Genomic DNA, 16,943 nt, shown 5'->3' on the forward strand with positions numbered 1-16,943 from the left:
TTTGTAACACAATTAATCAGTTTAAGTTTTAAGCCATTTTTTTAAAGTAAAAAAAATCAAAATATATTACTCTGAAAAGGGTGACGAAGCCATTTGTAAAGCTCTGTGATTTATCAGACCACAGTAGGAGCCAAAATCTTTTCTTTACTCACTCACTCACTTCCTTAACCGCTTATTCAATCAGGGTCGCGGGGTGGGTGCTGGAGCCTATCCCAGCTTTTCAATGGGCGCAAGGCACACAGTAATACCCTGGACGTGGCGCCAGTCCATCGCAGGGCAGACACACACACCCATTCACCTACAGGGCAATTCAGTGTCTCCAATTAACTTGACTGCATGTTTTTGGACTGTGGGAGGAAACCCGGAGCTCCCAGAGGAAACCCACGCAGACACGGGGAGAACATGCAAACTCCGTACAGAAAGGACCCGGACCGTCCCGCCCGGGGATCGAACCCAGGACCTTCTTGCTGTGAGGCGACAGTGCTACCCACCGAGCTACTGTGCGGCCCCCAAAATCTTTACATTAATTACAGTTGCAGCAGAGAATCTACCCTGGAGTGGCTGGACTACTAAACTTTTTTTAGCATGAATATCTTGGTCATGTGTCCATAAATAGATGCTGAGGTATAATTGGTTTGTGTAATTTACATCTGATTGGTGGAAGAGAAACACAATAATGTTAGGGAGTGGTTGCAAGTCCCAAAATCCTTAATTTCCAGGCACTCAGAGGAAACATGGATTTGGCTCAAACAAAGTTGTCAGCAAGCTGGTTGTTTCTACCGCAAAGATTTTCATGTGAAATCTGGAAATAAAATCCTATGGTATATCAATAGAAACGTGCCACTCTTTAAGTCAGTGCGCATTCTGTTTTCAAAGGTAATAAAAGAAAATATTTGCTCCACACCCAAACGCATCTCGCTAATGTATTCACTCTGAACTAACCTACAATTACACCACTTTCCGTGACGTCATCTCTTGCACAGACGATCATGGAAATACAGTGGTACCTTGTAACTCGACGTCCCCTAAACTTGAAATCTTTGAGAAATTTGTACCTTCAACTCAACATGTGTGCGACTGCCACTTTGTTCAGTGCTTGGCTGGAGAGATGCAGTAAAACGTCATCAAAGTGCGAATATGAGACGAATCTGCATTTGTGTAGAATAACCGTCAAATCCACTCTGAAAGCGTCCACATGTATCTGTGTTTATTTTCCCCACTGTTTCACTTTTAAACTTATTTTTAAACTGTTATAGATCAGGGTTCTGAGAAACTGTAAGAATCAGCTTTTCTGAAAATGAGTTCTCTATACTGAAATGTCTCACCCGTTTTAGTACAGTGTCACGTTGAGCTTTGTGCATTGCCACACTCCATAGGAAATAAGGACACAGCCAGCGCAAAAGCTTTTGTGCCGCTTTTCACATGAATGAGCCTTTACTGATCTCACTATGGAATAAGATCAAGCATCTCCATGATTAAGAAGCGCAAGGAAACAATAAAGAAATAAAGATAAAGAGTAGGTTTTATTGTATTTAACTGTTTTCAATTGTATTTCTGTGTTTTTATATTATATTTGTGTTATTTTCGGTGTATAAGTGTCAAAAACAACCCCATTGTTTTACATTAGCCTAAAATACATGCAGTTCCACAGGACTTCCCATACATCTTTATGGGAAAAACACTTTAAAACTAAACGCCATTTAAACTCAATGCCACTCCCAGAACCAGCTGACGTTTCAAGGTACCACTGTATCTAGAATGCTAAGTTTTTAATTTTGCATCTGTATAATGATCATGAAAACAGGGTTCTATGACAGTAAATTGTCATAACATGTACTTTTTTTAACTGTGTGTGTGTGTGTGTAGTCTCAGTATTGCAACTCTCTGGACGATGAGGAGAAAAAGGAGCTCCGCTTGTTCAGTCAGCAGAGGAAGAGGGAGAATTTGGGACGTGGCATCGTGCGCCTCTTTCCGGTCACCATGACTGGAGCCATCTGCCAGCAGGTACAACGTAATACAGAGTAATACAGAGTAATAGAGTGTCGGCTTTGGTTCTGGCGTGGGTGCACAGTTTGGATCTTTTTTACATTTTCCCACTACAGAATAGACTTGGCTTGGGGTGGCATCTGTCTGTAGCCCCTGCAAAACACCAAAGACCATAAAACATGTTCTGACAGAATGCCTTAAACACAACAGAGAGAGACAATGACTAACTATAACAAACTCAACGAGACATATCCTCAGCCTTAACAGAGCAGAGACGATACTCAATTGTGTTATAAAGTGTAAAATTTGGTATCAAGATGTGAAACTAGAAATCATTCACCTAATGCACCTGTAACTTTCCTGTCTTGTCCTGAAAGTAACTCTTTAGAGTAAACAAGGTATAAAAACTAAACAAACAAAAAAGCCACACTTATTGCTATAAAAACAATAATATATTGTTTAAAGAAAAGCAATAATATTGCTGCAAAGGGGGAGGTAAAATTCCATATTAAGGACAATGTATCTAAAATGAAATGTCCCCAATAAGCTATTAGCGTGAATAATGGTTTGGGTGGCACATTGGCTTAGTCGGTAGCCCTGTCGCCTCTAAGCAAGAAGGTCCTGGGTTGGATTTCAAGGTGGAGCGGTCTGGGTCCTTTCTGTGTGGAGTTTGCATGTTCTCCCAGGTCTGTGTAGGTTTCCTCCGGGAGCTCTGGTTTCCTCCTACAGTCCAAAGACGTGCAAGTGAGGTGAATTGGCGATGAACCAGTAACCAGTAATTATCATAAATGTAACCAAAGTAATGGTTTAATTCTTCCAAGTGTACATTATGCCATTCAAAAGTCATTTACAACTAAACAAATGCCGTGGGGTGGTGGTGGGGGGGTCCTCCAAAGGTTAAGAGATTTTAAAACATTAGAAAAAGGTAAAAGCATGTATAGGCATCATTAAAACAATGATGAAACACTGTCTTAGTGTGACATCACAGTCCTACATCTCTACTGACCCAGACTGATCTCATAAGAGAAAATCCACATACAATCCAGTGATAGTTGCAGCATTTGAAATGTAGTGCTACGTTCCAGCACCCTGGCTGACAAATTCCTGCCGAACGGGTGTGTCAGAATCGGGGAGTGACTCTTTGTTTCCTCTAGTCTTGATTTATGGATTCAACAACCAGATGTGTCTTTGCTTGCTCTGCTCTGGGTCAGGAGTAAATATATCACAGAACAGTCTGAAGATCAGAATCATTTAAATGTTCTTATTTTAAAAAAATACAGATTAACCCCTTAAGTCCAGAGGGCAGTTTTGAGGGCAATTTGAAACGGTGACTGGTGATAAGGTGGTGTGAGTGTTTGATTTAAAGAAGGTAATCAGAGGTAGATAAACATGTACGAGAACACCTAAGACGATGGGAGTGGCATGTGTTTCGTAAGTGAACTAATTTCGGGTTCATTGCTATCTTACTGAATGTGTTTCAGTGGTTTTATGACATCTAGAGGTGCAGGTTACATTGATACAGTAGCTAAGCTCAAAGAAACATTTATCTTCTTGTTTAAGGCTGCGTTTCTCACAACTTCTGTCATATAACTATTAACATTTATATTAGATATATTAGACCAGGGTTTTTCAGGTTTTGTTTCTTAACTAGTATGTACTTCTGTTGTTAATGTAGATTTTTTCTCTCTCTTGTAGTGTGGAAAGCAGATATATGGGGGTGATATAGCTGTGTTTGCATCACGTGCGGGTCATGGCTCCTGCTGGCACCCTCAGTGCTTCCAGTGTACCACCTGCAGCGAGCTGCTTGTCGACCTCATCTACTTCTATCAGGATGGGCACATCTACTGTGGGCGGCACCATGCTGAGCGCATCAAACCGCGCTGCCAGGCCTGTGATGAGGTCAGCCATCCTTTCGTAATCGCACTACAAACGAGATCATTTTCACTTAGCATTTTAATCCAAAATTTAAATCACTTTACTTGTAACATATTAAAAAAGTGTTAATGCTAACAGTGCTGTGAAAAATTATTTCCCCCTTTTTTAATTCCTTCTGCTATCTCTAACTCGTTGGTCGAATCTCAGCTCTGCTACCGGCAGGCTGGGCGCCTACACGAACAGCGATTGACTCGATTGACTCATTCACACGGAGATTCCTCATAACTGACTCAATTACGTACGACCTCTGCTGATTAATCGTGCCGGCACAGAGACGAGGGATAATGTGGATCAGAGTGTGACTCTCCATGTGCAAAGCTGATCCACATATGAACCCGGCCTTGTGCAGGTGAAAAGATGCAGCCTGCACACGTATCGGACGGGGCGTGTGTTAGTCATGGCTCTCCTCAGTCAGGAGTGGAGGTCAACATCAGTAGAGAGGAAGCGTAATGCAATAGGGTGATTGGATATGACTTAATTGGGGGGGTTATATAAGGGTATTTAGACCCATACATAAAACAACCTACAATTCAAACTACATTTACATGAAGAATTTTATAATAATAAAATAATAATATAATAAATAATAGAAACATAAATTAATGTATAGAATGTAAAAACAACAAGGAATAACCCTACCTCTCTTTCATTCTCTCTGTTTTAGATCATACTAGCAGATGAGTGTACAGAGGCAGAGGGGCGCCACTGGCACATGAAGCATTTCTGTTGTTTCGAGTGTGAGACGGCCCTCGGTGGGCAGCGCTACATCATGAGAGAGAGCCGGCCGTATTGCTGCGCCTGCTACGAATCGCTCTACGCTGAGTACTGCGACACCTGTGGAGAGCACATTGGTAATAACATAATGTGTTATTAATCATTTATGTTATAAATAGAACTATTTACAATTAAAATGATTTAATAACAATAATTGTATAATTATGGTCTTTATAATCAATGTCTTATATTGCACTATTAGTTAAAACAGGTTTATAAGCACAGTGCATCTACCACCGTGCTGACTCTGATTTGTGGCAAATATAACAAGGCTTAAAAACCAACCATCAAACAATTGACATGAAGTATCAGCTTTTTAGTACGATTTCAGATGTTCCTAGTCATTTTTCCTCCACTTTTTGTCCTGCTCCGGCCTGCACTGGCTGTTTGACTGTCCGCTTATGTTATTGCATCAGAACCCCTAAGTTCCATAGACTTTTAGGTCCATAAATGGTCGTTTTTATACCTCTAGAACATTGATAAAACGACTGCAAGATTCATGAAACAAGTTTGAAATTTTGATCTTTGATGATCCTTTCTTATTTGTAAAAGTGTTTTAAAATAAAGGTACCAATCAAAGCATTAAAAGGCCAGGAAGGTTTAGTCATTTAAACAGTTTGCATGCATGCTGTAAAGCAGAGACACCTCATTCCTGAAGATCTACCACCCTCGAGTGTTTATTTCCACACACATGGCTTCGATATTTAGATTCCACTGATGGTCGTAATGATCTAAATCAGATGTGCCGCCTTACAACAGGAATTAAACTCTGCAAGGCAGTGGATCTGCAGGAATGGAGGTAATTACCTCTGTTATATGTACCAGGAAAGATCAGAATGTTGGTTTACCGACATACCAACATATTCAATATTGTTTATTTATTGCATTTATTTACTTTCATTACTGTTTGAAACAAACTGAACATAAGTGGTGCTTGCTTTACTTATCCGTGCCTTAGTGTTACTTTAAGTCCAAACTCATTTTGTTTCTGACAAACTTAATTGTATCTTGTAAATATAAACAAATTTAGAATTTAGAGCCTGTCACATATTAAAAAAGTTGGGACAGAGGAAGTTTTTATCACGGTGTTACATCACCTTGCCATTAAAAACACTTTTTAATTGTTTGGGATCTGAGGACACTAATTGCTTCAGTTCTGCTAGTGGAATTTTATCCCATTTTGCTTGATACAAAACTTCATCTGCTCAACATTCTGTAGTTGCCATTACCTGTTCACTCCATGATGTGTCATACATTTTTAATAGGAGACAGATCTGGACTTCAGGCAGGCAAGTCGAGCATTGTTGGCCAGTCAAGCATATTGTGTCTACGAAACTGCAGTATTGTAGGGCATGTAGAATAAGTCATGGTATCATTTTGCAGAAATAACTGTGAATGTGTCTAATGCAAGTCACCTTTTCTGTGGGCACAGATGCACCCCCATACCATGACACGACACTTTTTGTCTGCTTTTTATTTTTGGCATGACAATTCAATGTCCATTTTCTTAACCAACCTGAAACTTGAACATATCAGACTACAGCACACATTTTAGCTACCCATGCCTTCAATCCATGGCTTCCAATACTTTTAGCTCGAAGAACAATTACCTGCTCCTCTACTCTCACTATGTGGAAATTTACTCAAGCATTAAGTTAATTGTCTTTTAGTCAATCTGAGATGAGCTTGGGCCTAGATAACTTGTCAGTGTTTCTGTATAGAATTCATATGTGGTCGTATATAATAATATAGTTTAGGTTGCCTTTCTTGATGCGGTGGTGGACTGTGTTAAGTGGCAATGGTTTTTCCAAGCCCATGTGACTATATGTATCTTAGTAGCATGATAGTTTCTCATGGTTTACCATCTTAGGGCTTGAAGGTCAATTCCACCTCAAATATTGCAGTTTCTGCCTGGATACACCGATATTACATATTCAAGTAGGAGGTGCTTGGCAAAAACCTATTTTAATAATTATTTGTCCTGTTTCGTGCCAGTTGATTTTGTTGTCTTTGGTATTGTGTATTTCTAATGCAGATTCTGAACTGTTTTGCAAACCTTACATTGTTATATATATAACTTTTAACAAGCTGTTTTATTGCCTGTGTGCAGGTATAGACCAGGGTCAGATGACGTACGAGGGGCAGCACTGGCATGCCTCCGAGGCATGTTTCTGCTGCGCCCGATGTCGACTACCTCTTCTAGGCAGACCCTTCCTCCCTCGTGGTGGTCTCATTTTCTGCTCTCGACCCTGCTCACTGGGAGAAGATCCTGATAATTCAGACTCCTGTGATTCTGCCTTGCAGTGCAAAACGACTTCACGCAAACTCATACAACGTACTTCCACTGTTCAGTCACCAGAGGGCACCAGCATTACCAGTCCACCTCTTAAAACGTCTACTCCGACATCAGAAAGCAAAGGTATACAAGTCAAGTCAAGTCAAATGTATTTATATAGCGCTTTTTACAATGAACATTGTCTCAAAGCAACTTTACAGAATCCAGGACCAACAAACCAAAAACAAAACCCTATTGAGCAAGCCGAGGGCGACAGTGGCAAGAAAAAAACTCCCGTAAAAACACAGGAAGAAACCTTAAGAGGAACCCGACTCAGCAGGGACCCCCATCCTCTTTGGGTGGCCTGGAGGGTACTTTAAATAAATAGGATTTACACAAATCATACAAACACATTGAACTGAAAGTACAGCATTACTGAAGCTTCTCTAGAGTCTCTATCTTTAGTTTTACACACACATGCACACATTTACACATGAAACACACACTCAAACTCAAACATAGCTTTATTGGCATGACAAAGTATGGACATTCGTATTGCCAAAGCTTGGTAACATATTTAGGAAATATAATTAAACAATAAAGTATAATAATTATAAAAACAACAATAATAACGGTGGTAATGGAAAATATACAATTGTACAATGTACAATATACAAAAAACCATTAACAGTGGTATGAGCTCAATTTAAGCAGTAAAAGAACAAAAGTGTATGTGTGTATGTGACCCTTACCTGGTGGCAGGTGTGTGTGTGTAGAGTGCTGCTAGTGTGCAGCTCTCTCTGTGCTCCCCCAGTACATGGGGCAGTTTGTCGGGATCTGGGAGGGAGTAAAAGTCAGGGATAATGTTATTAAATTTGGCTAAGAATTGGGAGCAAATGTGGTGGTATTTGGTACATTGGGTAAGGAAGTGTAGCTCCGTCTCCACTGTACTGAGAGTGCAGTGCTGGCACAGCCTCTCCTCCTATCAGGGCAGCAAGGACCGGGTGAAACACACTGACATGATTAGTCTGAAGTGATGGAACTTCAGGTCAGACCTCAACCCCATTGAACACTTTTTGGATGAATTGGAACATCTATTGCAAGCCAGGCCTTCTTATCCTACACCAGTGCCTGACATCACAAATAAATTTATTTTACTGAATGAGTACACATTTTCACAGACACACTTAAAGGTCTTGTGGAAAAAGCTTTTCTATTGAGTGGAGGCTGTTATAGCCACAAAGAAGGGAGCTTTTGATTCGGCGCTCCATATTACAATTCACGGTTTTGAACTGGCTTGTCCAACAAGCTCATAGTCAGGTGTCTATATACTTTTGGCTATATAATTTAACACATTATTTGCACATCATGCATAACCACACACACTTGATTGACTCACCACTGGTGAATGACAATTATATTTTGTAATTTACTCTCCTGTGTTTTTAGGTGTGCACACCTCACTGCATCATTTACAGAACGGTGGTCCATCCCCTCCACCTCCGTACAGAGAGAAACACAGTCAGAGCTCACAGCCTCCATCATTAGTTAATGGCTGGGCACCGTTACCAAATGAACACCAAGCAAAAACAAATAAAGACTCAGAGCTGGAGTACACAGTGGAGCTCAATGGATACGCCGAATTTGGGCCATTTCCACCAAGCTGCACCTCTAGAGGAACCTCGACAACAAATGATACTGGGGAACAAGAGAACAGTGTGGGTAAGTTCTTGTGAATATGCCAGACACCACACAAGGTTTCACAACATACTCTTAGAGTAAAAATTAGGAAGGTAAGAAAGATGATAAAAAAAAACAGCTTTACCCATGATTCCATGTTTTTTTTTTCTCTTTATTAGTAAATCTCCCTCAGCCCCACCTTTCTTCCGACGTGGGCTCCCTGGACGACTCAGACTCTTTCCCACCGCCTCCACCTCCTGTCTTTATCGGCCAGGATGATCTGCCAGTTCTGTCACCTGATTCCACTCCACCTGAGCCCCAGCCTTCACCGACTGCGCCCAGATTCGGGCGGAGTAGCACGGCGAGGGTCAGCTTCAGAGAGCCGATCAGCTCCAGCTATTCAATGGATGAGGAGGATGGAGAGGAAGAAGTGGAGGTTGCGCCGGATGGAGGGACAGAGGGTGAGGGAGAGCACGATGAGGAAGACGAAGCTGATGGAGGTTTAGGACGCAGACTACAACATCGAGCTGGAATGCCACCTCAGATGGATCTCCTGGGTAAGAAATATTCATTTATGCCCCTTTCATTAACTCATGTCAGATAAAGCTTTATATAGTTTTTGGCAGATGGCTGAGTAGAGGGACTCCCTGACTGACTGACTGTTCCCCAGTGTTTAAAATGCAGGAGAATCACTTTAGGAGTCCCCTAAAATATTAACTGTAGAACAGTAGGAGCAGAAGCTCTCCACTAATAAAGTTTTCTTCGCATGTATTGTGTCAGGTCTTCCCCATGCGGATCCCAGCCAATTAAGGTAATCTGATAATAGTTATTTACAGCTCCTGTACTAGGATTGGCTGATAGATCTGACTCACAATTGCTGTCATGTCCAGACTTGTTAAGGTGTTACTGTATCTTGTTTTAAAAATACAGATTAAAATGCTTTTCAGCTTCCAATCATGCTTTTGTTTTACTGTAAGCGGTTATGATTCATATATACACCGATCAGCCATAACATTAAAACCACCTCCTTGTTTCTACACTCACTGTCCATTTTATCAGCTCCGCTTACCATATAGAAGCACTTTATAGTTCTACAATTACTGACTGTAGTCCATCTGTTTCTCTGCATTCTATGTTATCCCCCTTTCTTCCTGTTCTTCAATGGTCAGGACCCCCACAGAGCAGGTATTATTTAGGTGGTGGATCATTCTCAGCACTGCAGTGACACTGACATGGTGGTGTGTGTTGTGCTGGTATGAGTGGATCAGATACAGCAGCGCTGCTGGAGTTTTTAAATACCGTGTCCACTCACTGTCCACTCTATTAGACACTCCTACCTAGTTGGTCCACTTTGTAGATGTAAAGTCAGAGACGATCGCTCATCTATTGCTGCTGCTGCATCTTCTAAACCTTTATCACTAGTCACAGGACGCTGCCCACGGGGCACTGTTGGCTGGTGGACTATTTTCAGTCCAGCAGTGACAGTGAGGTGTTTAAAAACTCCATCAGCAGTATTGTGTCTTAGCCACTCATACCAGCACAACACACACTAACACACCACCACCATGTCAGTGTCACTGCATTGCTGAGAATGATCCACCACCCAAATAATACCTACCTGATCTGTTTGAGAACCTGCCCCTGCACCCAAAAATCCAGAAAGAATATTTTTTAAATAAAAAATGCACTTTTTCTTCTCAGATGGAGCGTACCACCGCAGCGGCCGACGAAGGTTCTCAGGCCCTCCCGGCCGAGCCCGCATGGCTTCAGAATCTCCCCTCCACCTAGGCACCGACAAACACCTCCGTCGCTCCAGACGTGACAGACCTCGGTTGGATACTCTCGAGTGGAAAGGAGATAGAGACAGAGAGCGTGGTACCGATCACTCCTCCATCAACCCCGCCGGGGACGGCAACCTGACTCTACATTCTACTCACTACAGGCACGAAGACTCCTGCTCCACCTGCACGTCCTCGTCCGACTCGGATGAGGAGGGTTTCTTTCTGGGTCAGCGGATTCCTTTGCCTCCTCAGCTTACAGGAGAGAGACAAGGGAACGGAGCGAGGGGACAGGAGGAGGAGAAAGGCAAGAGGGGCAGTATGAGGAGGAGGAGGACAGAGAGTTTTAACAACAAGGATAAGAACTGCATATTGTCCTGAGAGACAGAACTGAACTTTTGGTTTTGGACACTAAATACACTTCAGCTATGTTTCCTCAGAGGAACCAGGTTGTATTTCTAGGAACCTGTTTAGGTGCAGATCCAGAGAGCTAGAAGCTGATTAACCAGGAGAAGAGAAACCAAAGTGAGAACTTTACTATAGCTAGCTATATTGTACAGATCTTGTAAAGTATTCTCTTTTTTTTTTCTTTTCTTTTTTTTTACATAAATGATTGTCTTTATGTGCTTTGTGCACAGTGACACAGCCATGCCGGAACAGGAAAGAGCTTCCCCAAACTGTTGCCAAAAAAAGAAGCTCATGAATGATTTTATACACGTCATGTTTTGTGCTTCTGAATTTTTAAATTTCTTTTATAAAGCTCAGAATTACTGATTTTGTTGAGACCGTGTTCAATTCTGTGGTCATTTTTATGGCTGTACTTGTGGGGCATTTTATTTGCCAGTCAGTGAGCTGTTTGTCCAGGTTTGGCATTTGATGTCATGCCAATAAGTTTTTTTTTAAATAAATAAAATTATTTTTTCCAGATTTTTTAACCTGATGCAATTGTACTCACTTTTTGACCTCATATAGCATTAAAATGTCACATATCAAAGTTCCCTTATCTCCTATGCATGCTGCTATTTGGCAGTCAAACTAAAAGAACTCACCTGTGCAGTCGCTGGTAAAAGTGACTTAGCTACTCAGCCAGTCGAGCTCCTTCTTTTCACGTGGTGTTTTTAGTATTTTTCCCACTTCTGTATAAATGTATAACATATTTACAGCTGCCTTACTGAGACAAATGTGTTATTACAGTCTGATAATAGCTGTATTTATAGCGTCTGGGAACAAATGCATTCTGTTCACAACATAATATTACAAACAAGACGAGCTCAGACCTCAAAAAAACAGATGAACTCATTTCTAAAGGAAGTCATCATTGTGTTCTTTCTTTAGAGGACTGAGGCTCCTAAAGAGCAGTTGTACTACATTTCATTTAAATACAACATGCCATAGTTCCTTATATAGAGCAAAACCCAGGGACAACACAATGCACACAACCATAAAGTTGCCCGGCCTGAAGAGCATGTTCACGATCCATTGTGTGTTTATGTTGATGAAATGGAAAGCTACTGCTCTTCTTTCCTGTTATTTTAAGATAAAAGACTTCATAGTTTTTGAAACTCAAACAGGCCTATGAGAAATAGAATTCTTAAAATGGTTAATAAAATTTAAACGTTTTATGTTTTAGTATTGCTATACTGATAATCTGTTAATAATAAATTTGTATACATTTTAAAGCTTTGAACATAATTATTTATAAGAAATCTAAGTATTACATGCATCAACACATAATACAGTAAAATACGCTAGCGTATACACACGCTATACGAATACATCGTATCGAATCTCAGCTCTGCCCTCCGGCTGGGCTGGGCAGCCACATGAGTGATTGGCTGTTGTTCAGAGATGGGAAAGCTGGACCAGGGTTCCTCATAACTGGTGCAATTACGACCTCTGCTGGCTGACTGATGGCGCCTGCGCAGGGTTGGGAAATAATGCTGATTAGGGTGTGGCTCTCTGTGCACAAGGCTGATCCGCATATGAACTCACCTCGTGCAGGTAAAAAGAGGCAGTTGGTACTGCGCACGTGTCGGAGGGGGCGTGTGTCAGTTGCGAAGCTCCAGTGGAGGGTTGTATCAGTAGAGGTGAAGCAAAACGCAATCGGGGTAATTGGATACGACTAGATTGGGGAGAAAATTGGGGGAAAAATTGGAGAAAAGGAAAAGATATAAATATATATATTTTTTTTCAGCATTTAGCGGATGCTTGTATCTAAAGCGACTTACAGATGTGACAGTATACAATCTAAGCAACTGAGGGTTAAGGGTCTTGCTCAAGGGCCCAACACTGGCAATCTGGCAGTGGTGGGGCTTGAACCAGCAACCTTCTGATTACTAGTTAATTACCTTAGCCACTAAGCTACAACTTATAAAAAGTAAATTATTGGTGCTAGGGCAGTGGATCACATGGTTTGAGTCTTAGCTGTACCACTAGACTGGTGCAGCATTCTAGAAACACTTGTCTGGTCTAGGTGCTGGCATGAACAGCTGAGGATTAAGGAGAACAGTGTTTCCCTGTGTATGTGTGCATGCTCCATGAACATGTGCTAGTCTGTGGCCCTCTTTGGCAGCATGGGTGTCCTGCACGTAGTGGAGGTTCCTAGTGCACCTTTCATCTTATAAATATATGTCTCCATTACATATAATGAGCATTTAATCTATTTTATATGCTTTTAACCTTGTGGTAAAATTTGGGAAGGCCCTTTCTTGTTCCAGCATGACCATGTGGTTTAAAAAGCTGTGAGGTGGAACGCCAGTAAGTTCTGACCTTAATTCCATAGAACACAAACAAGCACATGTTTAGTGTTTATGGTCAGTCAGTCGTGATGCAAAATTGCCTAATTTGCACACCATATCTGTGCGGACAACCAATCGAATTTCTTAAATACTTTACAGTGTTCTTAAGTTGCTCTTTGGAAGTTGTACATCAGTGACTGTGTTTTATACTTAATGTTAAGATGCCAAACTTGGACTGTCATACAGAACTGATGCATTTCTGCTGCAAAGACTATGACAATGCAACATTTAAAGTCAATGGGAGACACTTTGTTTTTTACACCTGGGTGTTGGAACCTTTATGTTTTTGTAAAGACTTAAACTATACCATGTTTTGTTTGACTTAAGACCAGCAGCAAGAGACAGTTGTGTGTATCTATTCATAAACTAAGACTGAGTAAATGAATAAAAGCCTTATTAATTACACACTTAAAGAAATTGCCTTCTTAGCTTTATTACTTCACTTACCATATAGGAGCACTTTGTAGTTCTACAATTACTGACTGTAGTCCATCTGTTTCTCTGCATGCTTTGTTAGCCCCCTTTCATGCTGTTCTTCAATGGTCAGGACCACTACAGAGCAGGTATTATTTGGTTATTGGATTATTCTCAGCACTGCAGTGACACTGACATGGTGGTGGTGTGTTAGTGTGTGTTGTGCTGGTATGAGTGGATAAGACACAGCAGTGCTGCTGGAGTTTTTAATCACCTCACTGTCACTGTTTCCTGTGTGCAGCATCCTGTGACCACTGATGAAGGTCTAGAAGATGACCAACTCAAACAGCAGCAATAGATGAGCGATCGTCTCTGACTTTACATCTACAAGGTGGACCAACTAGGTAGGAGTGTCTAATAGAGTGGACAGTGAGTCGACACTGTACTTAAAAACTCCAGCAGCGCTGCTGTGTCTGATCCATTCATACCAGCACGACACACACTAACACACCACCACCATGTCAGTGTCACTGCAGTGCTGAGAATGATCCACCACCTAAATAATACCTGCTCTGTGGTGGTCCTGGGAGAGTTCTGACCATTGAAGAACAGCATGAAAGGGGGCTAACAAAGCTTGTAGAGAAACAAATGGACTACAGTCAGTAACTGTAGAACTACAAAGTGTTTCTATATGGTAAGTGGAGCTGATAAAATGGACATTGACTGTAGAAATAAGGAGGTGGTTATAATGTTATGGCTGATCAGTGTATATACTCAAAGGAAGTTATCTCCAATATCATCCTTTGAAAGTAATTGCCTGCTTAACTTAATAACTGATTACACCACCTTTGGCAGGAATGACTGCAAGTTGATACACTATGGTAAAAAAGAGTCTAAATAACTTAGACATTCCATTTCAAAATTATAAGCATTAACATATAGACACTCTTGGCAGATATAATACAAATGACAGCAAAACTTTAAAGTGTGTCTGTGGAAATTTATGCTCATTTAATTAAAAGCATTTGTCAGGCACTGATGAGTCCTGGCTCGCAATGAACATTCCAGTTTATTTATTTAAGGTGTTTACTTATGTTAGCGTAAGATCACTGTGCAGGCCAGTGGAGACCTGTGTAGTCCAGAATGTTCCATGATTTTCATTGGTCTACATGCAAAACATCTCTCTATCTCCAAAACACTGGGGATGTCAGACAAGTATTGATGTTTTTCCTGTTTGGCAGTAAAATTTCTGTAATAGCCCCTAACTATTTTACAGCCCATTAGCATCTAATAAAACAGGATAAGATTGTTAATGTAACCTGTAACCTGAATCCTCCATTAGTGTGCACACAATTTCAGTCTAAAAGCATTCTGATGAGCTCAGCAGGATCTGCAGCTCAGGCATAAAGCAAATATTGTGTCCTATTAACTTTACATACAGGTTGGATCAATGACATATAGTGCATGTTAAATCATGCCGTGTGTATACATCATGTTCACCAGACCAAAAGAAATAGATTGAAGTGTTGTGTTGCACATGCATAGGCAGTTTCAGGTGATTTCTAGAAACAAAAACATTATTAAACTCATAAAAGTATGTGTGTTTTTACTATGCCAAAAATTACATTTATTTTATGTAGGGCTGTCGTTTAACGCCTTAATTAACGCGTTCAAATTTTTAATCTAACTATTTTTATTTGGCTGTTTGTGCCACATAAATCTGTGTCTCTGTGGTAATGAACTGTATTTCAGATGAATTAGGATGTAAAGCGCATGAACTGTACACGGAACTTTACAAACACTGCTGTTACATGGATCACACTGGACTGTATAATAGTGATGGGTCGGTCGGGAACGATCCGGCTCTAAGAGCCGGCTCTTTAAAGTGAACGACGGGGTTTTTTTTCGGGGTTTTTTTTCTGTCAAAACCGCAAGTGATTGGTCAAGATACGTGGTGGCGTTTGTGTTTTTACACTGAGCAGGGGGGAGAATCAGAGAGAATCTTTTCCAAAACAGGGCAGATCATAACAGAAAGGAGAAACAGGATCAACCCCTCAAAGATGAGCTCCTTGGTTTTTCTGAATGCTAATCTTCACTAAACACTTACAAATACTGTCACCTGGATGCTGATTTTTCTTTTTGTTTTTCATTTATATTTTGTTGAGTGATGCTTCGTTAATGTTGTTTCACTCTAGATGCTTGTTTATTTTGTTTTGTTTATTAGGATTTTAACGTCACGTTTTACACTTTGGTTACATTTTGGACATACATTCACTTGCATGTCTTTGGACTGTGGGAGGAAACCGGAGCGCCCGGAGGAAACCCACGCGGACATGGGAAAGACATGCAAACTCCACACAGAAAGGACCCGGGCTCTTCACCTGGGGATTGAACCCAGGACCTTCTTGTTGTGAGGCGACAGTGCTACCCACTTAGCCACCGTGCCTCCCCACTCTAGATGCAAATTTGCAAATAATATAAACAATCAGATCTTTTTGTCCAATTGAGATGGGTCTTTGTTTTTGTATTTTAAAATTTATTGATTCAAGATTCAAGATTCAAGAGTTTTATTGTCATGTGCACAGAAGAACCGGCAGTTACACTGTACAATGAAATTCTTACTTTGTTCGTCCTCCAAACATCAATAAGTATTATACATAAAAAAACAATATTAAACTAACAGAATAAAAACACTTAGTATAGCACTCTGTTCCATGTTGAGTATATAAATAAAGCAATTTAAATAATAAACATTTGATACAATGTTTTTTTACATTAGTAATTCATTTTACATGTAATTTGGTAATTAATTAATTTAAGCAACAAAAAAATCTAAGGAGCCACTTGGGAGCCGAAAGAGCCGGCTCTTTTTAGTGAGCCGAGCAAAAAGAACCGGCTCTCTAAAAGTAGCCGAAATTCCCATCACTACTGTATAAAGCAGTATGTCCAAACTGCGGGGTGTTCTGTCCACATCGGATCTGGTTTTATATGGCCCGCATCTTCTGTTTTAAACTGCATTACTTGTGACCCGCCAGCGCAGTCAAATTATCGTCGGTGTCCGATGAAAAACTATTTTTAGCGGTTTTCACTATTTTTACGTGTTAATGAAAAGATGAATGAAATCGCGCAATCTCTGTAACGAGTATCTCCATTGGCTGCAAGACCTGTCCATCAAAACCACGTAGCTCCGCCTCTTTTTCCTCAGGTACTGTGTGAGACAGAAGTGAAACTGCGTATATAAACTATATATATATATAAACTGCGTAATGTTTCATCTCTACAATTTATTCAGGTTATTCTATC

General features: G+C 40.7%; 1 protein-coding gene across 2 annotated transcripts in view; it reads left to right on the forward strand.

Annotated features, from left to right (window-relative positions):
• Positions 1-11,368, forward strand: part of prickle3 (prickle homolog 3) — a 47,309-nt gene extending 35,941 nt beyond the window's left edge. For both annotated transcript variants that reach the window (XM_062998609.1, XM_062998610.1), the window contains 7 exons: positions 1,867-2,004; positions 3,682-3,885; positions 4,586-4,772; positions 6,806-7,114; positions 8,420-8,692; positions 8,830-9,207; positions 10,352-11,368. In XM_062998609.1, the coding sequence (XP_062854679.1) occupies positions 1,867-2,004; positions 3,682-3,885; positions 4,586-4,772; positions 6,806-7,114; positions 8,420-8,692; positions 8,830-9,207; positions 10,352-10,809 (1,947 nt within the window). In that variant the 3' untranslated portion in view covers positions 10,810-11,368. The remainder of the gene's footprint in view (positions 1-1,866; positions 2,005-3,681; positions 3,886-4,585; positions 4,773-6,805; positions 7,115-8,419; positions 8,693-8,829; positions 9,208-10,351) is intronic.
• Positions 11,369-16,943: the final 5,575 nt, after the last annotated feature.

The sequence above is a fragment of the Trichomycterus rosablanca genome, chromosome 7, assembly GCF_030014385.1.
Source record: "Trichomycterus rosablanca isolate fTriRos1 chromosome 7, fTriRos1.hap1, whole genome shotgun sequence".
Lineage (NCBI taxonomy): Eukaryota > Metazoa > Chordata > Actinopteri > Siluriformes > Trichomycteridae > Trichomycterus > Trichomycterus rosablanca.